A 20,314-nucleotide genomic window follows, 5' to 3' on the forward strand; every position below is an offset into this window, starting at 1 on the left:
ATATGAGTACTTGAGTAACAATTTGAGGTACTTGTACTTTACCTGAGTAATTCCATTTTATGCTACATTACATGACAAATAGATTGATAGATAGATAGATGGTAATAGTACTGATGATTTAATGGTGGTGTTATTGTCAATAACAGCATATAATAATAATAAAAATACTACTACTACTACTAATAATAATAATAATAATAATAATAATAATAATAATAATAATAATAATATACAACAACAACAACAAAAATCAATAGTGGTTCTGTTTAATCATTTATAGGAGACATGCTTCCACAAGTGCCCTTCGATTTCAAAAAAAAAATGTTTTTATAACTTGTATTTATCAATTGTAAAACAAAGACATGTGCACTGACAGTGCATACAAGAATACATTTTAAGAACTTGAATGAACAACCCCCCTCCCCCTGGTCTTCTTCTTACATAATTAAAGTATAGTACAAATAAGTAGACACATGTGAAATAATATCATAAAATAAATAAAATTACAAATGTACACTTACAAAAATAAATAAATAATAAGTACAAAGCAAATGTATGCCCTTTGAATTTTAATCATTAATTTCAGTCTGATCACTCTCCAGGAACTGAAATAAAAGTGTCCCATATCATATCTTTGTGAACTTGTTTAGTTAGAGTTAATTTCAGTATTTTATGTATTAGATGATGCTTTTATTGTGAAAGAAAAGTCAGACCGGAAGTCTTCTTCTGGATGTGGGACTTTACGAGGCGGGTCCTGGAAATGATTTGTCCGGCTCCTGTGTCAACACGGCGGGGCAGATAACGGCAGATAACCGGAACTTAAATAACAGTTAATTAAAATAATCTGTAGATAAAAGCAGAGTATTAGCGGGGCTGTAAAGTGACAGCAGAGAGGAGCAGGCTCCCGGGTTTGAGAGCCGCTCATGCTGTTTAAATCGGTAAACATGAATCCTGTTGATCGGTGCTCGGTCCCGGCTGGCAGGCTTTTCTCTGCCCGGTGAAAATGAGCGTCGCCTGGCTCTCTGGAGCAGGGCTCTCCCCCAAAGACTTGATATGAAATCACGGGTAAGAACGTTTTTTCCAGTGTAACCGTGTTAAATGTTACAGGATGTGCATCCTTCACGCTTTGTTCCTGTTTTTTCCGGTGCACGCAGACTCTCTGCTGGCTGTGGCCGCTCAGCCTCAGCCTGCCTCTGTTGTTCTGGTTCGGTCATGTGATCAGGCGGGACGGTGCGCCGCTGCCCGCCGCGCGAAGCACCGGGCTCAGGGGCTACATGAGGATCAGCCCCGGCAGGAAGGACCAGGTGAGAGGAAAACACACCTACCACTGTTGGAGCCTTCACAGTTTTACATATAAACCAATTATATTTTATATATAACTAGAGGTCCTGCAGTGCTGATACAACTGTAGGTAGATTCTTGTTAATATGAGGAGCTAAAATAACAGTTATTGTCATTATAAATTAATCTTCCTCTCTTAATAAATGAATTAATTGATCATTTGGTCTATAAAAATGTTAGATTAGATTAGATTAGATTATATATACTTTACTCATCCCACCATGGGGAAATGTACTTGTTACAGCAGCAGAGGAAAGTGTAGCAGACACTACAGAATTAGAAAAACACAATAAACAGACAGAAATATCTTTAACCTACACAATAAACACAAAAAACAGACAGAAATATCTATAACCTACACAATAAACACAATAAACAGACAGAAATATTTATAACCTACACAATAAACACAATAAACAGACAGAAATATTTATAACCTACACAATAAACACAAAAAACAATCAACCAAGTACTGAGGATAAAAGTGGCATGATATATAAAAAGAGTATTGTAATGTAAAGTGACCATAGTGTGAGAAATATTGCAAAGACAATGACCATGATATAAATAATATTACAAAAGTAAGTGACCATGATATAAACAATAACTGCAAGGTATAAATAAAATAAAATAGAAAAGAATTGCAATGAGACATGAACAGGAGACTACGACATGATCAGGTGGTGCAGGTGTTGTACAGCAGCAGGGATGAAGGATGTGCGGAAAAGGCCTCTTCAAAAGGTATGGCACCATCAGACAAAAATACTGGTGCCTTAAGACAACTACTGTGCCGTTACATTGCAGTTGCCCATAGAAAACACTTATAGAGAATGCAAAACAGCACTTGGATTAGTTAGTTTATCAAGAATAAATTAGATAATTATTACTGCACACAGGAAACCCACAGGAAAACAAACGGATAGATAGTTAAAGGTCCAGTGTGTTGGATTTAGAGGCACCTAGAGGTGAAGCAATTAAAATGAATACTCTCCCACGCCTCTGGACCTTTAACATAATTGTTGTGAAGTGGTATGCAAACTTAACCAAACCAATCTGATCCTGTCGTTTTTCTCTCAACAGTTCCTGGACATGCACTGCCCCCAGTGTGCCTTGGTGTCCAGCTCGGGCCAGATGCTCGGAGCCGGCGTCGGCGAAGAGATAGACAAGATCGGATGCGTGATCCGAATGAACAACGCACCGACGCGGGGGTATGAGAAAGACGTCGGGAGCCGCACCACTCTTCGGGTTGTGTCTCACACCAGCGTTCCCCTGTTGGTGAAAAACGAACAATACTATTTCAGACAATCAGCAGACACCACGTACGTGTTCTGGGGTCCCGAGAGGAACATGAGGCAGGACGGGAAGGGACGGATCTTCAACGTTCTCCTGAAAATAGCCAAGAAGTATCCGAAGGTCAAAATCTACGCTGTGACCAAAGAGAAGATTCAGTACTGTGACGGCGTCTTTCAGAATGAAACGGGAAAAAACAGGTGCAGTACGAAGACGAAACAAAACATTAACTCACTCACTAATACAACGTTAATAAATATTTAATAACACTCTCCAACCTCAACCTTATTAATTATTTATCTCCATGAGTGTTGCCATAATGTTTACCTCGTCCATTAATGCCAATTACTGTTCTGCTCCTTTCAAAATAAGATACATCTCTGTACAGGAAATAAAACAAAACACACTCTTAAACACAAACTTAACACATTATAGTCAATGATACTCAAGTATTAACATCAAAATATACTTAAAGTACCAAAGGTAAATAGATTTTTCTGGTTTACCAACCATTTCTATTCATTTCTATTCACACACACTGACCATGCATGATGCCAGCTGCTCATCAGGAGTGACGTAGAGCTTCCTATCCAAAGCACTCGTGATTAAACTAAGCTCACGCACTTCCCCGGAGCATTTTGAGGTTCAGTTTCTTACCCAAGAGCACTTCTACTGGACTGGGATCAATACGGTAATTGACCAAAGCAACCCTCTGATTACTAGATGTCCTGCTCTACCACCTGAGCCGCAGCTGTGAAGGGACTGATTACGTGCTCTGTTCAGAATTAAACACATGAAATCATGGCATTGTAATTATTAATGTGTACATTACTTTAATGCTGCAGCTTGAAAACTACTTTTTATAGTGCAGGATAGTTTAATCTTTAATAATACATCAGCATTCATGAGTTGGATAACGTGAATCTGTAAAGTAACGCATGTTAATGGAGTCAAAACTGCAACGTTTTTGTCTCAGATGTAGCGGAGTAGAAGAATACGTGAATAAAGTAGAAGTAACTCAAATTCACAATGAGTATAATGTATCATAATCTAAACAGTAATGTGCACTTTTAGGCTCTTATTTTGGTAGTTTTCTAAGGACAGATGTCCGGCGTCTCTCCCTCAGAATGAAGACGGGGGCGTTTCTCAGTACCGGCTTCTTCACCATGATTCTGGCTCTGGACATGTGCGACAGCATCCGCGTTTATGGAATGATCGACGAGAACTACTGCAGGTGAGGCGACAGTTTGATGATCGACACGTTCTGTTTTATCATCAAGTATAACACTTACCTATACCCTCTCCCCTCCCGCCGACAGTCGAGCCAATCACAGCGTCGTCCCTTACCACTACTACGAGAAGAACCGAGTCGACGAGTGCAGGATGTACAGGGTCCACGAGCACACGCAGCGCGGCGGTCATCGCTTCATCACCGAGAAGTCCATCTATGCCAGGTGGGCGACAAGGCACAAGATGGAGTTCAAACACCCAGCCTGGAGCCCGAGGGGATGAAGATATTAAATGTTCACGTACGCCGGCTTCTTTGCTGAAGATTTTAGTGTCGCCTGAACAAAAACTACAAGTACGTGGTGTTGTTACTGCTGTGACTTTTTTTTTTTACCAACAGTTTTTCAAGAAGAAGAGAGCCACGTTTGATACTGGCTCACCACCATGAATATAAAGTCTTTTAGCTGGCTGTACCAACCTCAGTATTACTGAATACTTTATGTGTAGCCATATATCAGATAAACAATATTAAGCCACTGAACAAAACACTACAACCAGTTTATACCAAAGCTTACAGTGTTTAATGTCTTTATATATATATGTGCCTTGACTGATTTCTTTTATGCTGCGGCCCGGCCTGCAGCTGTAGTATGCACCTTTTTAACTTTATGAAACAAGAAGTGTCTTTAGGCCTGTAACCAACTCCTCATTTATTTTCTCAATTAATCAATTAATTCGTTCATGCACAGATCAAGTTGATGTAGTTTTGTTGGTCCAAATCAGCATTTAAGAAGCAGGAACCCAAGAATGATTTAAAAAACGATGAATCGAGAAATCATTTCAGTTCCAGTATTGTCCTTTCCTGCTCTCCTCGCCGTCATTCAGTCAGTATTTTGCCTCAAAAGCATGACACTCCTCAAGAGTCAACCAGCGTCCGTGGACAAGCCTTCAGGCCAAGTCTTTGTTTTGTTTTTTTACTGCGGCTTCGAGGCTCAACTGTTCATGCTCAGACATCAAATGCACGATCTGTTCTTCATGCTGTTATTTTTTTGTTGTAAAACTGAATCTTTATACTGATTATTTGCCCCCCGACTGCAACCAGTTCCAGTGTTTTTAAATGCTTCAAGTAGATGTTTTACTATTGCTCATGTTAATGTGTGCTGAGTGCCATTTTAAGCCCCAATCAGTGACAGTGTGGATATGTGATAGAGACAGCAGCACAGTATTAAATGCAGCGATGAGAGGCCTGCTGATCTTTTATCTGTGTTCGAGCGGAGGAAATAAAATAGGACCGATAACATATCCACTTGTCTTTAGACATCTGCTTTTCAAGTGTTTACCCTTTTTTTCTTTTTTTAAATATATTTTTCTGCTTGTTTACGATGAAAAACTAGCGCTGCCTTCTCTGTTGCTTCTCTCGTGACTAATTCCAAAGACTATAATAGTATTTGCACTACTGAGCAAACTACTGTGTCAAAAGTATTTTACTCAACGTTTCAGACATGGATTGTTTGAATTAAAAATGTGTTGTTGTGAACTGGACAAAGTAAAAACTTGAATGTAAACTTGAACCACTCGGTCGCTGCTGATGGACGTCGACGTGAATAAATCTGCTGTCAAACGCCGTCTGCTTTGTGTGTGAGCTCTGACTGAAGACAAACTGACTTCCTCTTTACACTTCCACTTGATTTGTATCTACACATGTCAGGTTAGTTAAAGGCTCCGCGCGACCTTCGTCCACTCATACATTAGATTAGACTGCGTGGGCGTGTACAAACTGCTTGACTGACAGTTTCACACACTAGTACAGGACTGCACATTTTTATGCTTTTTATGTATACCCTCAATTATTTTGACCTTAAAAATTCAATTAATTCACCAGTTAATAATTATGCAAGTTAGTTTTTTTTATGTTTTAAAGGATTCATGGATTATTTTCACTCTGGGGCCATAAAGGGGGAAATCTGACCGTCTGCTTTGACCCTAAATGAGGCTTTATGTTTTTAATCAAGGTGAAGATTCAGGTTTTCGAGCAATTATACAGTTAACAGGATTTGTACCATTAAAAACTCCTTCATTTATAATCTATCATCAATTAATTCAGAATCAGAATCACTTATTCGCCGCTTTGCTTTCTTGGTACAGGCATTAAACATGTATAGACACAGGCACAGTTAAAAAACCAAACAGAGGACTTGACGGGTAAACATAGACATAAGCAAGAACAAAAACAAAAGCTATGTACATGTAAAAAGGTAAATATATATATATACATAAATATCTATGTGTATAGACAAGGAAGATTTCTTGTCGGTGCAGTGGTGATATAGTGCAAGGATTAAATAAATATAAATATACAGTGTGCACAGTATGACAGCATGAGTGTAGATGATATTTACTTGCTGATGTTACTGACATTTGGTTAGAGACAGCCTGAGAGAAAAAAATGATCTTGTGTCTGGTTGTTTTGGCGTACAGAGCTCTGTAGCGCCTCCCAGAGGGGAGAAGTTTAAACAGTTTGGGACCAGGATGTGTTGGATCTACAGAGATGTTAACTGCCCCTTTCCTGACTCTGGACCGGTACAAGTCCTGGATGGAGGGCAGGCTGACACCATCATTAATGAACCCCAGAGTTGAAGTGAACCCATGAATTTTCCCCTTTGTCTTTACAGTACAAACCGAGGAGTACCTCTAATATTATTTTGTAAATGAGAGGAGTATTTTTACCCCTGAATCTCCATGAAAAACAAACAAACAAACAAACAAAACAAAAAAAAAATGAATTTGCAACTTGACTGAAACGGCTCTTTTATAAACCATGGGTTCCTGTGATTTTAAGGGCATTTTTACCCCTTCAATCATCCTTAATTCATGCAAATATCCCATTAAACTTTCTTAAATATCATAATCCATCTAATTATAATGAATAACTTTTTAACTAACCCCAGATTTGGTGTGAACCCCTGCATCAGCACAAATCAAGGAGTACCTGTTTTGGTAGTTCTATGATTTCTCCGGGCCTTTAAATGTCTCTTAATCCTTACAAAAGGCTCATTTAAGAACCTTAAAATATAATAATCTATCAGTTTATTAATAATAATCTATCTATTTATTAATCAACCTCAGATTCTGGACCAATCCCCTGAATTTGCATCATTTAAGGTCTGTATCATCAATGCCTGTAATGTTATATTGGACATTTTTCCCCCTTAAACCATAAAGACAAACATAAAATACATCTATTATGGTACAAATTGACTTTGATATAATTTGGAAGATTATGAGGGCTTTTATATCTCTTAAATAGAATGTTCAGATATTATAATTATCCATCTGATAATCCAGAAAACCCCTTAAGAAAACTTTATAATTAATGAATTGATCCATTAATTGACCTTAAATCTGGGCTGAATAATCTCAAATATCACACACACACACACATAAACACACAGAGTAATTTTAAAGGGGAACTGGATGATCATAATCCATCTAATCATAATTAACAACTTATTAACTAACCCCAGATTTGGAGTGAATCCCTGCATCTGCATCTTTTAAAGTACAAATTAACAGGTGTCTGTAATGTTATTTTAGATATTTTCCCCTTCAACCCCCCCTCATCTGTGCAGACACCCATTAACAGCCCCTGAATTTGCATCATTTAAGGTCTCTATCATCATTGTTATTTTATTATCAATGTTATTTTGGACTTTCCCATCCTTAAAATCCATAAAATACATCCATTATGTTACAAATCGAGAGGTACTTTGATACAATTTGGAAAAGTATGAGGGCTTTTATATTTCTTATAAATCGAATGTTCAGATATTATAATTATCCAGTTCAGATTAGTTGCTCCCAGAAAACCCCTTAACTTTATAATTAATAAATGAATGAATTGACCTTAAATCTGGGCTGAATAAGCTCAAATATCACACACACACACACACACACATAAACACACAGAGTAATAATTTTAAAGGGGGGTGGGTGATGGAGTCGGACAGCCCACAGCACCATCACTGTGCTGCAGTGAGAGACGTGGTGGTGACGTCAGCGAGTGGCGCAGGAAAGATGGGGGACAAAGCGAGATGAGGGAGACATCAGCATCAGACAGCAGGTCCGCGAAGACCATGAGACGGTAAACCGGATTAACGCTTTGACATGTGGGGGGACAAGTCCGCACCTTAGATCACAGCAGCTCGGATGCTGTTTGTAAAAAATATATATATTGACAATGGAAATGCACGTCAACAGCAGGAGGAGAGGCCGATGTCTACGTAGGATGGTATCAATTTAATCAAAACAATATTTTATTGCCTGTGTGTGTGTGTGTGTGTGTGTTTAGGTAAATATGACGTGAAGCTCCACTGCGACACTCTAATGAACATATTCCGCTATTTATCTAGATTAGAAATAACTCTAAATATTTGGTATTGTTGAAAAATCGACATTTAAATCACCTGCTGACACATTAATCTAATATATTAATTTTTTATTTTTATTTTTTTTTGATATTAGTGTTTTATTTCTGAAGGATTTTTAATCTCTTCCTGACAGGTATGATGACAGACAGTCACGGCCAGTGTGTTGGAAAACAGCCTGATCAGAAAGCATGGGGCTCAAGCTCACTGGGAAGGTAAGACAGGGTGTGGCACTCAGACCCCCTGACCTTCATCATCACCATCACCATCACTATTGATTAAGTGTTATGAGTGTTAAGAGTATCACGTACCGGTAACACGAGTCCTGTGTTGGAAATGTTCGGTATCATCAGGTAAAATGTGCTTTAAATAGCAAAACATTGCACCAATTAATGCACGTTTATGTGATGTGGTTATGTAGTTTGTCAAGGCGTTTAAATATTTAAACACAAAGCATGCAACCAACTGATTTATTATTGATCAATCTGCTGATTATATTCTGCATTGTTTGGTTTGTAAAACTTCAGAAAGTAGCCCCAAGTGACATCTTCAAATTGCTTCAAAGCTTACTTTTAATTTAAGACTCATAAATTAAAAAAAAAATTCCATGTAAGGTTCGTTATATTGGCGGCCGGTTGTCTGTCTGGGATTGGCTCCAGGCTTGAGTGGTCTTAGCTAATGGACGAATGGATGATTTAGCACAAGGAAATGCACCAGAACACAAGATCTGAAAGGCTGAAGCCACAAAATGTTTGATATTTTTGAGTTAAATCATTAATAAGTTACTAAAACAGTTGCAGTTGTTGGTTTCAGCTCTTAATTTTCCACGTCGTTTGATAGTTTCATCTACAAATGCATCATATTTTTTATAAGCTCCTCATAGGTTTTGCATGCAAAATATCTGAGAGCTGTTCACAAATAAAGTTGTGGACGATAATTGCTTCAGTGCATGAGTAAATCGCCGCTCTTGTTCACGCTGCAGGGACAACATAGCCACAGGATGGTGATCTTGGCGGCCCTCTTCGTCCTCATGACACTCCTCATCCTGTACGGCTCCAACAATGTCATCGACGAAGTGTACGCTCCGTTTCACGTGGCCACAAATCACGCGGTCAGGTCCACAGATTTGAAGAAGTGGGCCGGGAGAGAAGGTTATGTGCCGGTTTACGGGAACAAGGTACTTAGATAGAGACTGTGGAAGTGATTTGAGCGTGTCTGATTTTAATACTGGTTTTGCATGTCATGTGATTTGCTAATGTAAATATTAGTGGATGGGTGCAGCAGCTGTGAAATGCATTTATTATTGCTGTGTTGAGTTGATGCGTGTGCTTGCTGTGAGCTGTGAATTTTAGCACTACGTACGAAAAGACGACAAATTGAAGTGAACTAAATGTTTCATGTGGTTTGTCGACAAATGAATCACCCTCTTCCTGTTGCTCTTCCTGTTTCCATGGTATCTGCTTGTCTTTACCGCATTTTCCGTGATCTCAAACTGAAAGCATAAATTGTTTGTTTCTAATGGTGAGCCTTAAACCTACCCGATGCTGAAACCAGCCACCTGAACACTACCCACTATTGTCGTCTGTTATCTCAACTACTTGAGCAGTTATGTAAGCGTTACATAACAAGTGTGTATTCAGCCAAACTCTGCGGGGCTTCGAGCTAAATGCCAGGTCTGACAATGTTCACGTTAGTGTCGCAGTCGTGTACTCTCTCTCTCGTGTTTGCGTGATGAATCAAGCACCAGAAAATAACTCATAAATCTACAATCAAGTCAGAAAAGTCACTAATAATCCGGTAAACTCAACAAATTACTCTATAACTAACTAATTGTCCTCTAACCAGAAGATCAGTGGTTCGATCCCCGGCTCTTCCAGCCTGCATGTTGAAGTTTTCCAGGGCAAATTGCTCCTGAAAGTTGTGAGTGTGATTAGCTCCCTTCTGATGAGCAGTTGGCCCCTTTGGTTTGCATGGTTACCAATGCCATCAGTGTGTGAATGTGCATGTGAATGAGTGACTGTAATATGTAGGGTAAAAGTGGTTTGGTGGTACAAGGTCCATTGAATTTGGAAGCACTCTTGGGAACATATCACCTGCATAAATAAGACTTTAACCAAGAAAAACAAACTATTTTGTAAGTTGTTTTTTATGTATTCAACATATCTTATTACATATCAACCTGCCACAGCAACAGGGTACAATGGGTACAACAATAGAAACTTCAGTGAGTAAAGTCTGGCTTGTATGGCTGAAGCTGCTAAGAATCTCATTAGCTTTTCAGTTAGTTGGTCATTGACCAAAGGACTGAACAAATTCAAATTTTAACCTGATGTTGGTGGTAGATGAAAAGTTACGTCATAACCAAAGTAACATCAACGTTTGTACCAGATTTCATGACGATCCACCCAACAGTCAGGGGACCACTAGTTGGATTTATCCTCTGGGAAAGATGGATATTTGTACTTCATTTTGTTCCTCAGGCACTTGCTGTATAATGATTGATTTCCGTCCCCAATCAATGATGAACGTAAAAGATTAATGCTGTCTTTCCCTTCTAGAATATGACCCTTCGCTGCCATCACTGTGCACTGGTGACGAGCTCCAGCCACGTCCTGGGCACTGGAGCAGGAGAAGAGATCGACCGTACGGAGTGCGTGATTCGTATGAATGACGCTCCCACGATGGGTTACGAGACTGATGTAGGGAACCAGACCTCTCTGAGGGTCGTGGCCCACTCCAGTGTGTTCAGGGTGGTTCGGAAGCCTAATGAGTTCTTACACCGGCCGGACAGCAACCCGGTGATCATCTTCTGGGGACCTCCAAGCAAGATTGGGAAGGAAGCCAAAGGAACCTTGTACAGATTGATCCAGAGAGTCAGCATGACCTACACCAATTTGTCTTGCTTCAGTATCACAGCCAGCAAGATGCGCCGTTTTGACAATCTGTTTCATAGAGAGACGGGACGAGATAGGTGAGCATCTGAGCAGCTTTACCATATTGGGGAAATGTCATTAATTCATTTTTCTTTCTGACATTTTCCATTTGTTTTGTTGTTTGTTTCTGCTCAGACAAAAGTCTCACTCGTGGTTGAGCACAGGCTGGTTCACCATGGTGATAGCCATTGAGATATGTGACAACATCAAGGTATACGGGATGGTTCCACCCAACCACTGCGGGTAAGTTTAACAAATCTTTAAAGTCCGTGTAAGGGCAATTCTTAGATTTCTTTCAAATACATTAAACATGTTAGAAAATAGTTGCTGAAAACATGTGAAAAGACTTTGAACGACATTACTGAAATGTGGAGTTAGAGGTTAAAACAGTTTTCAGTCCAGGATTTTGTGGGCGGTCCTTAAAGGGTGACTCGATGACACGCTGAGGCCACCCTGAGAATACCCAAATATCATGTCATTTTCTGAACTCATCTGACACGTTGCTTCATGGCTGCCTGACCTCAACACATTCAGAGGACACGCCCCCACAGTCCTGGAGAATACTGCTCATTTTTTACCTGATTTTCACACCTAATTTCATAAACTTGTCGATATTTTTAATCATTCAAATTTGGCTGGGTGGTTAAGCACACTTTCCTCTTTGGTCTGACAAACTCTTCTTACTTTACACGGACTTTAAAAACCCATCAGTAGACAAGATAATAACATTAACACCTTTGTTTTTCTAGAAAGAAAAATGGATCCAGAAAGATGCCCTACCACTACTACAAGCCCAGGGGGTCCGATGAATGTGTAACGTACATACAGAACGAGGGCGGCCGAAGAGGGAACCACCACCGCTTTATTACGGAGAAACACGTGTTTGCACGCTGGGCAAAACAGTACAACATCACCTTCATTCACCCCAAATGGTGACAAGACTTCCGTGAACAGAGAGATCTCACAGAGGCCTGAATGGAAAAAAAAAAAAAAGCGCTGATGAACTGGATTGAACTCCCCGCCCTTTCGAATGAGCCTTCAAGTATTCACATCATGAATGACAGCTATTTTCCGAAATTGCCACGAGGATGAAAAAAAAAACAAGTTCTTGGAAAAAAAACTAACTATAAATGGACCAAATTACCCGAGGAGATGTCTGGGAATGTTCGCTGTTGCAAAAGAGTGCAGAATCTCAGTTTTGAGAGGTTTCTCAAATACTCTGCCTGCCATCTGTTTTTTTGTAAATAGAACAGAAAATGAATTTTTACATGTTTATAATATTTTTGTTATTATGTATTGAAAATCCGCTTATGTTTCAGGATTATATCAGCAAGCTTTCTCATTAGATACAACAAAGTGGCCTATAAAACACTATATTCTATTAGCTCGCCATTGTATAGAGATTATACTCAACAGTAACTCACTAGATCACTAATTCAGACTATAGATACAGCGTACACTGGCTAGATACTGTTTCCAGTTTTACAAAAGTAGTTCCTGAGCCAATTTCTTTTCAGTATCATGCATTTTGATTTAAAAAAAGGATAAGCCAAACACCGTCCAAACAACAACTAAATAAGTCTAAAATTGGCAAAACCTTTCATTAAATCAGGAAATACCTGATTAATATGTAAACACGACTAACGATCTGACAAAGATTCAATGCCAGCTTACTTTACTTGATGCAACTTTTAAAAAGTTCTGAGCCTCGGACTCAGCTCTTCTTAACAGGTGTCAGATGTTTATAGAGATCGATATAAGTGTGAAACACGTGCGTACCTTCAGTTTGACAGTGTTAATTAATAAACAGTGATAAATAATTACCTCACTATTTGGACACATTGCAGAAATTACGCGGCACCAAATGTATTCTCGACACGCACAGATGTGTGACATTACACAAAAGTTATGTTGTCACCTCAATCATGTTAATTAACACCTAATTTGAAGACACTTCACACTCCATCATAGCTGTGAACATAAACTTTGACATGATGTCGCCTCATGAACTGAAACCTTTTTACCTCAGTGGCAGCGCATGCAGCTTCAGTTCAAACGGTCCACATAATGCATCGTGTTATGTGTCAGTAGGTTCCTCTCCAAGGACTGCACGAATAAATTTAAAACTGTATTTTTTTTGTTGGTAGAAGCAAGAGAAGGATGCGATTTCTTAAACTAAGTTGCCTTTTTGCAAATTATTTATCTGTAGATGTATTTTGTAAGAATATTCATCTTCAGGAGATCAATGCGGACGCAGTGCGCTCGATTAGTTTGGATCAGCGTTGTCCATTTCTTTAAAAAACACATCACTCAGTAATGATAGGAAGAAAATACATGAATAAATTAACTGTTATGCTACTTTAACAAGATTAAATTGCCTGCTAAATTTATGGAGATATTAACCTGAAAAATAGTTACTCAATTTTATATGACGCACAATTTAAAAAGGTCCAGTGTGTGATATAGATATAATATTTACAGAGTACGGCAGAAATGGAATATAAAATGCATAACTATGTTTTTATTTGTGAATAATGGCTATGTTTTTGTTACTTTAAAAGCTTTTCGTGGCCACTGTAGTTCCTCCTTCATGCTGGGAAGGAGAGGGTGAGGTGACTACACCTCTAGATGTCACTCAGTCCTACACACTGGTCCTTCTTAGAAGAACTGAGAACTGAGAACCATAAAGAATATCCACAACACAGACGGTGGCAGCTGAAACAGCAAAAAAGAAATGTAACAGAGAAATCAGAAATAAAATTTTAAATAATGTTAATTGCCAAGTGGGTTTACACATACCAGGAGCACCAACGTTAAAAATATAAGATAAAAAGTCAAGTATTAAAAAATATAAACTGTTTAAATATATATACAATATGTTGTAAAATAAAAAAAGAGTCGAGCAGGAGATGACGCAAACACAGAGTTTATATAACTGAGGGTAGACTGATTATTAGAAACACCCTTGAATAAAAAACAGCATTCAGAATGACCTGAAAGCATTACAACCTTCATTAAAGGTCGGATTTATTGCACTGTTGTATCAGACTGCGCTGAGTTTTGCTAGGTGTACCAAAATAATCTGGAAACCGAGTGTCAACCGAGCAGAACCGGTGTTAACCCGGCAGTAAAATGAACCCCGTGCCTGGCTTCTTTGTCTTGATCGAGAAAATTAAACGCATTAGATGCATGCAGCATGCGTGGCAACTGGAAAGCGACTGCATCCACGACACAATCTGAGACTTGAGAAGGTCTCCGAGAGTTTGTACTACAAAAATCCGCCGGTTTTCATGTTACTAAAATAAAGCAGGATGGTTCACTTCCTCTTAAGTGCAGGCATGCGTTCGACCCGCTCGCTCAGAAACCTGAAGTTTATCGATGAAAACGTAACTCGGTGCCATTGGTTTGTCCATGTTGTGCTGGTCTCAACAACTTTTTGTTTGTTTGTTTTTCCATGAAAAGCTCTGTACCTGCTCATCGAAGAACAAATACAACACGAGTCGAGTTCAAGTCCGTGGGTCTGTGTTTGTATTTAAATATTTACAATTTGTTTTAGCCATTTAGAGACAAATACATACAAAATTATGTTTAATAAAGCAACACAGAGAGAAATATGACAGGTATCTGATGTGTATGATGTTATGTGAACAGTAAGGAAAGTCATTGTGAACACCAGTTGGATGATAAAATGTCTTCCAGTGTGTCTGTTTACATGCCTCCATCACTAACTCTTTAATAAATCACTGGACACGTCTGAAAAGGCGGCTGTGATCTTCTGTCTCAGCGCCGCCATGGAAACTAAGATGGCCTCCTGTTGAAAGAACATAAGAAAAACTTGATTATACCAAAATGTATCATGCTAAAGAAGAGTTTTTTTCCGTTCGTATAATAAACCCTCACCTCTGTGCGAATGGTCCTGCTGCCCTGTCCGGGGCACGTGTTGAGGTAGAGGTCAAATAAAGCACTGGGGTCAGTCACATCCAGGTTTTGGTCAGAGTCGACGCTGGCCTCTAATCCCTGGAGACCTCCGAACACGACCAAGAGATGCCTTCAAGTGGGGAAAAAAAATGAATTTAATGAATAACATGCTCAAATTTCCAAGTTAGAAATAAACCAGAAAACACAGCAGAGTTTTTTTAGGTGTTTGATCATCAGTGTTTGACCTGACGATGGCGCTAGAGGAAATCGATCACTAATGTTCTTGAATCACATGAAAGTTTGCACCATATTTCACAGCCGTTGAGATATTTCAGTCTGCAAAGTTCTCAGCCTTCCCGTCCTGTCGTCTCTGAACTTACTTGAACGGTGACAGCGTCGTCTGGTCCACGTTGCTGCCTCTCTCTGATGTGCCGACGGTCACATCGTATCCTTCTTCATAAGGACTTTCGGAGAAAACTGCACCTGCATTAATTAACAAGGCGACTACAATGAGGATGAAGCAGATGCAGCGAGGCCAAGCTGAGATTCTTTGATATTAGATTTAAAAAACAACACACTTAAAAGTATAAAAAAAACCTACTGAGGCAAGATGCCAGGCGGACAGTGTATCCCCAGTAGAGACCTCCTTCAGTTCTGGGCACATGAGGAGGCACCACCACACCTTTATATAGTTTATTCTCTGAGGATGGTGGACACACACACACACATAGAATAAATAAAATATATAGAAATATATGGAAAACATTAAAATTGTCACAGACTGATGGGACAAAATTACCTTGATTCTGTGTCTTATTGAGCTGAACTGTGACGCGAAGTCCGGACTGCAGCTGTTTATCGATCCGAACATCCTGTGACAGCAGAAGAGTTCAGTCAGACTGATAGAACTGGAATCATTTTGATAATTAAGGAATTAGTTTGGTTCATTTTGCAAGCGGAAACGGCAAAAAAATTGACTTCTTAAATCAAGAATATTGTCTGTTTTTCTTTGTCTTCTATGTTTTCGCTGGACAAAACGAGACATCTTAACAAGAAATTTAATTTGGACAATCAATGTGGACATTTTCCACTATTTTATAACAGTTTGATCAAGAGAATACCTGGAAGATTAATCAAAATTAAAGTTGAAGCCCTACAGTCTGTATGATGTATGACAGTAACCTCCGTTAGGCCGTGCTCACCTTTCTCATTCCACAGTTGACTAACGAGCCTTGTCCTTGTTTGGTCGGCCTGTCGAGGACGATTCCTTCCCGGTACTCTGACTCGTCGTCCATCCTCATGTGGTTAGGGCTGTCTAAAGGGTTAAGCAAACCTGCCAGGAAATAAACAAAAAACAATAACTTCATTTAAGTTATATTACAATGTAATCACTAAAGATTAGCAGCTGCAGCGATGTGAATAAATGCATGTAAAGGAAGTTTCTACCTGCATACTGTAAATCTTGATGCTTTGGGAAAAACCACTTGCGTAGATACCTGTTAGAGAAGAAGAGCTGTAAACACAGTGTGATAAAAAAATGGGCTGATAAATGTGTTTTGAGTATTACGTTCCTACTCACTGAGGACATTCGAGGTATTGAAGTATTCTGGCGAGCTGAATACAAGCGTGACCTTTCTTCCCGACGCCTTTAAACTCTCCTTCGACGCTCCTGTGTGAAGAAAAACCATGTTTTATCAGTTTTCTGATGGCCGAGGGAGTCCTTATTAATAAATCACATCTCTTAAGTTTAGACTTACTTGACGTCTTCCCCTTGTTCATCAAACACGACGATCTCGTCGACACAGAACACGACGCAGGCTCGGGCGATCTGTCCGGCCAGGTATGTACGAAGTTCGGTGGACTGAGCGTTATCCAGGACAGAACCCGGCAGAGCTACACTCACCGTGTAAGCCCGACCTTGGAGACACAGATCACACATTACAGGACTACTCACAGGTATGTGGACACAAACAGAAATCCATGAAACGATGGTAACGTTTACCTTTTCTGTGTTGGGTTTGTTTGAGTTTGGCTTTCTCTGCCGCCTCTTGTTGTTTCTGCTTTTCCAACTGTTTGATCAGCTTGGCCTCGTTCCTTTGCTTCTGAGCCTCTTTTACTGTTGTCGAGGAAGAATCGACGACATTGGAAAGAAAATTAGAAATACTGCGTGTGGACAGGTTGGTCGGGTCAACGCTGCGGCAGCCAATCAGACGATCAGACCGGTGAAACTCCTCCATGCTCAGCCTGAAGAGTCGCTGTTCTGGCTTTGTTTATTTCAGGCAGTGGTGCTGAGCCTTTTAGCTTATGATTCATTAAACTCAAAACATATTGCCTCAGTTTAATGGATCATAAGCTCACCATAGATAAACTCAGGATCACTAAAACACACTTATCCTTTATTATAATCTAGCCCCACAGTGACTTTCTCATCATCATAACTTCTTTATGTTACTGTCTGCCTGTCTTCTCTCATTTTTGTTATGCTATTCCACTAATAAAAGTTAAAAAATGTTTTTAAAAACAAGGCGATATGAACTTTTCTTTGTCTCACGCAACAATAACCTCGATATCTTCGACTTTTAGACAAAACTTTTGCAGACGTCACACCTTGGAGACATTTTAGAGACAGAACTATTAATTAAATTTAAAAAACTGGCAGATTAGTTGATGCTGAAAATAATATTTAAATGAAGACATGAAGAGGTGTGCAGAGAAAGTGAAGTATCCAGTAAAACTGTGTAAGTATAATGTAAATGTTTTTCTTCCTCATACTTCTGTGATCATCTATGGATCCCACTGGCATACTCAAACAATAAAGCCTTTGTCTACAAGTGTACAAAATCCTTCATTAGAGCAAAACACAAAGACTTGTCCGTTGTCTTATTCATCAGAAAATCATTCTGCTGTTGTATAAGCGAGGCTTCTTTTTGCTTCATGGGATAGTTGGTTTATATAACTGGTGATCAAGACTGGCAACCGGCCAGGGCCGAGGCCACCAGTTTTGAGTAATTGAGTGCGCTCAGTATTTTAAAATTCACGCCTCGCCCACGTTGAAGGTGAATTCATGTTTGAATCCACTCCAATCATGGTGAGGATGCTTCTCAAGATTGTCCAAAACGGGGCGTGTGTTTCGTTCATTTCAAATTAAAAGCATCTTTATATTCATTGAACCACTGAACGAGACGGTATTTGATCACATCTCTCTTTTTTCCCCAATACAAATCCTGCTGAGGGAATCTAATTGTGTCTCCGAGTCGAGGGAGCATTGCCTGGTTTGTGAACTAGGACGCATGTTGTCAATTTGTGTCTGTGGTCCGGCTGAAGGACGACCTCGGGCCAGATCTTACGTCCTGGTCTAGGTTGGGAACCACTGGTCTAAGAATATATCATATCACATTGTTATGGAATGAACTATCTTTAGGTTACACGAGGTCACGTGTGGGCCTTGAGGTCCTCGGCAGTATTAGTTGTTTGGCTTTGGTTGAGAACAGTAGGTGCCAGTCTATCTCAACACTGTTGTGGCCAGGGTCAAAGAGACCTATTGTTGCCTTCATAGTCATAATAGATAGCTTGTTGTTGATGGTCCAATCTGCGTAAACAGACATCTGTGTCTCCAGACTAGAATATGATGACAATAACACCTGCATGGGTAAAGACTTTGACTAATTCTGGGCGTGTAGTATTTGTGGTGTTATCTTGGGGTTTAAAGTCGATCCACCAGGATGAGTTGGGGCAGAATGTGAGACCGACTCAGGCACTTCTGATGAACTTTGAGAGTGTCTCTAATTCTCCTTGGGCCATTAATAAATAATACAGCATAAGACATCAGAGGCTGCTGAACACTTTCTTCCTTCCTGACCTCACCTTTGACCTTTGACTTCAAAGTGACTTCAAAAACACCAAAATAAAAGTCAGTGATGGAGCTTTAGGTGAGAAATATTACATGCAAACTACTCACTTAGAAGGTGATTGACAAATTACCATAAATTTGCAAAAACTCTGCATTAATGCAGGTTGAAAACATGCTACAAACATCAAACAGAATCTTAACACTTTAACTTCAAAATAAAAGCACAGCAGCGTGCAGCTGTTAGCTCCATGTGTAGCCTCAGCTAGCCGTGCACTCACCCTCTGCCTTCCTCTTCTTCCAGTCCACTCTGTCCTCGGCCTGTGAGACAGCAGACAGACACGTCAGACACAAACACGCCGTCACGTCAGTGTGAAGCCTCATCAAACTGTACCTGAGAGGAACTCACCTGAGAGGAGATCACCTGGGCTCGTTTCACCGGGGCAGACATCTTCACCGCGCGCAGCAACCACGTGAGGTTTATTTACATCCGGGTTGCGTCCCGCGTTTCAAAATAAAAGCCTGTCAGTAGTTCTTCTTCTTCTTATCCTTATAGTTGCATATACCGCCCTCTTCTGGACTTTACTTCTTTACTACTTAATTTTCTTTTCCTTTTTAAATTCTTTTAATTAACCCAGTTAAAACAAGAAATCCCATTATGATTTTTTTTCCACAACACCCCACCTCTCCTACTTCGTCTTGTATTTTATATAAATGTCTCCCCTATTCCTGGATTTTCCAATATTGTTTCCACTGATTAATTATTTCTTTCCATATCAAACTTTTTCCTTCTGCTTTTGATAATTTTATTTTCATTTCCACCTCTTCTTTCTTTGCTGCCTACTTTGCCATTCAACCACCACTGCTGCACCTGTTGCTCCTGTTTTTGGTTCACCTGTCAGTAGTACTAGTGGCTGATAAATAAATATGGATTTTTTAGGAACAGACATACAAAATCAGAACCCCTCATCAACTCCCACCCTCAACCCTGGTAGAGTAAAAAAAAAATAAGATAAATAAATCAGAATCAGAAATACTTTATTAATCCCTGCAGGGACATTGTTTTTGTTTCAGCAGCTCCAAAACGGTAAGTGAGATAGAAAACAAAACTTTAACAATATACACTTATACAATATCCTCTTTTTGTTCTACCTGGGTATACAGGTGTTTACAAAGTACAGCCTTAAAAACTTGTTGTTACATTTTACCGTTTACAAGGTCCAGATCATCTACCTTCACCTTGTGTAAATTTAGAGTTGGTATGTTCAAAATATTATTCTTAATCAATTGGATTGGAGACTATTGGGATATTCTGAGAGACTTTCTTGTAGATC

At 39.5% G+C, this 20,314-nt stretch overlaps 3 protein-coding genes across 6 annotated transcripts; 2 read left to right on the plus strand and 1 right to left on the minus strand.

Moving 5' to 3' along the window:
* The first annotated feature begins 721 nt into the window (after window positions 1–721).
* On the plus strand, window positions 722–5,482 carry LOC104924497 (alpha-N-acetylgalactosaminide alpha-2,6-sialyltransferase 3). Its single transcript, XM_010737862.3, has 5 exons — window positions 722–1,065; window positions 1,155–1,304; window positions 2,422–2,831; window positions 3,758–3,865; window positions 3,951–5,482. Exons 1-5 carry the CDS (start codon window positions 1,054–1,056, stop codon window positions 4,141–4,143), a joined length of 873 nt encoding a protein of 290 aa, XP_010736164.2. The 5' UTR covers window positions 722–1,053; the 3' UTR covers window positions 4,144–5,482.
* Window positions 5,483–7,890: 2,408 nt separating this feature from the next.
* st6galnac6 (ST6 (alpha-N-acetyl-neuraminyl-2,3-beta-galactosyl-1,3)-N-acetylgalactosaminide alpha-2,6-sialyltransferase 6) lies at window positions 7,891–14,187 on the plus strand. 2 transcript variants are annotated; one of them, XM_010755555.3, is made up of 6 exons: window positions 7,891–7,999; window positions 8,419–8,497; window positions 9,265–9,459; window positions 10,841–11,253; window positions 11,351–11,458; window positions 11,965–14,187. In XM_010755555.3, exons 2-6 carry the CDS (start codon window positions 8,474–8,476, stop codon window positions 12,149–12,151), a joined length of 927 nt encoding a protein of 308 aa, XP_010753857.1. In that variant the 5' UTR covers window positions 7,891–7,999; window positions 8,419–8,473; the 3' UTR covers window positions 12,152–14,187. The 2 variants fall into 2 exon arrangements, with proteins under 2 accessions (XP_010753857.1, XP_010753858.1); XM_010755556.3 differs by lacking the exon at window positions 7,891–7,999 and adding an exon at window positions 8,008–8,146.
* Window positions 14,188–14,726: 539 nt separating this feature from the next.
* Window positions 14,727–19,495, minus strand: spout1 (SPOUT domain containing methyltransferase 1). Of its 3 annotated transcripts, none has more exons than XM_019278410.2 (12): window positions 19,390–19,495; window positions 19,262–19,301; window positions 17,136–17,249; window positions 16,891–17,050; window positions 16,713–16,802; window positions 16,580–16,629; window positions 16,336–16,466; window positions 15,933–16,005; window positions 15,735–15,833; window positions 15,514–15,616; window positions 15,116–15,263; window positions 14,727–15,026 (listed from the first exon to the last, which is right to left on the minus strand). In XM_019278410.2, the coding sequence occupies exons 1-12, from the start codon at window positions 19,429–19,431 to the stop codon at window positions 14,940–14,942; spliced, it is 1,137 nt and encodes a 378-aa protein (XP_019133955.2). In that variant the 5' UTR covers window positions 19,432–19,495; the 3' UTR covers window positions 14,727–14,939. The 3 variants fall into 3 exon arrangements, with proteins under 3 accessions (XP_019133955.2, XP_019133956.2, XP_027138022.1); XM_019278411.2 differs by having other exon boundaries at window positions 19,405–19,494; XM_027282221.1 differs by having other exon boundaries at window positions 19,375–19,455.
* Window positions 19,496–20,314: the final 819 nt, after the last annotated feature.

Source organism: Larimichthys crocea, chromosome IX, assembly GCF_000972845.2.
Source record: "Larimichthys crocea isolate SSNF chromosome IX, L_crocea_2.0, whole genome shotgun sequence".
Lineage (NCBI taxonomy): Eukaryota > Metazoa > Chordata > Actinopteri > Sciaenidae > Larimichthys > Larimichthys crocea.

What these genes read in the sequence shown, in the direction of transcription:
- spout1 (XM_027282221.1), bottom strand. Translation starts at nt 19,431, where the DNA reads ATGTCTGCCCCGGTGAAACGAGCCCAGGTGATCTCCTCTCAGGTGAGT. An exon ending in CTCAGGTGAGTTCCTCTCAG is followed by an intron (nt 19,302 to 19,374) that starts GTACAGTTTGAT and finishes GCTGTCTCACAG; the next exon opens with GCCGAGGACAGAGTGGACTG. An exon ending in GAAGAAGAGGAAGGCAGAGG is followed by an intron (nt 17,250 to 19,261) that starts GTGAGTGCACGG and finishes CCTCGACAACAG; the next exon opens with TAAAAGAGGCTCAGAAGCAA.
- LOC104924497 (XM_010737862.3), top strand. An exon ending in AATGAAACGGGAAAAAACAG is followed by an intron (nt 2,832 to 3,757) that starts GTGCAGTACGAA and finishes TCTCTCCCTCAG; the next exon opens with AATGAAGACGGGGGCGTTTC. An exon ending in ATCGACGAGAACTACTGCAG is followed by an intron (nt 3,866 to 3,950) that starts GTGAGGCGACAG and finishes TCCCGCCGACAG; the next exon opens with TCGAGCCAATCACAGCGTCG.
- st6galnac6 (XM_010755555.3), top strand. Translation starts at nt 8,474, where the DNA reads ATGGGGCTCAAGCTCACTGGGAAG. An exon ending in GGCTCAAGCTCACTGGGAAG is followed by an intron (nt 8,498 to 9,264) that starts GTAAGACAGGGT and finishes TTCACGCTGCAG; the next exon opens with GGACAACATAGCCACAGGAT. An exon ending in GTTCCACCCAACCACTGCGG is followed by an intron (nt 11,459 to 11,964) that starts GTAAGTTTAACA and finishes TTGTTTTTCTAG; the next exon opens with AAAGAAAAATGGATCCAGAA.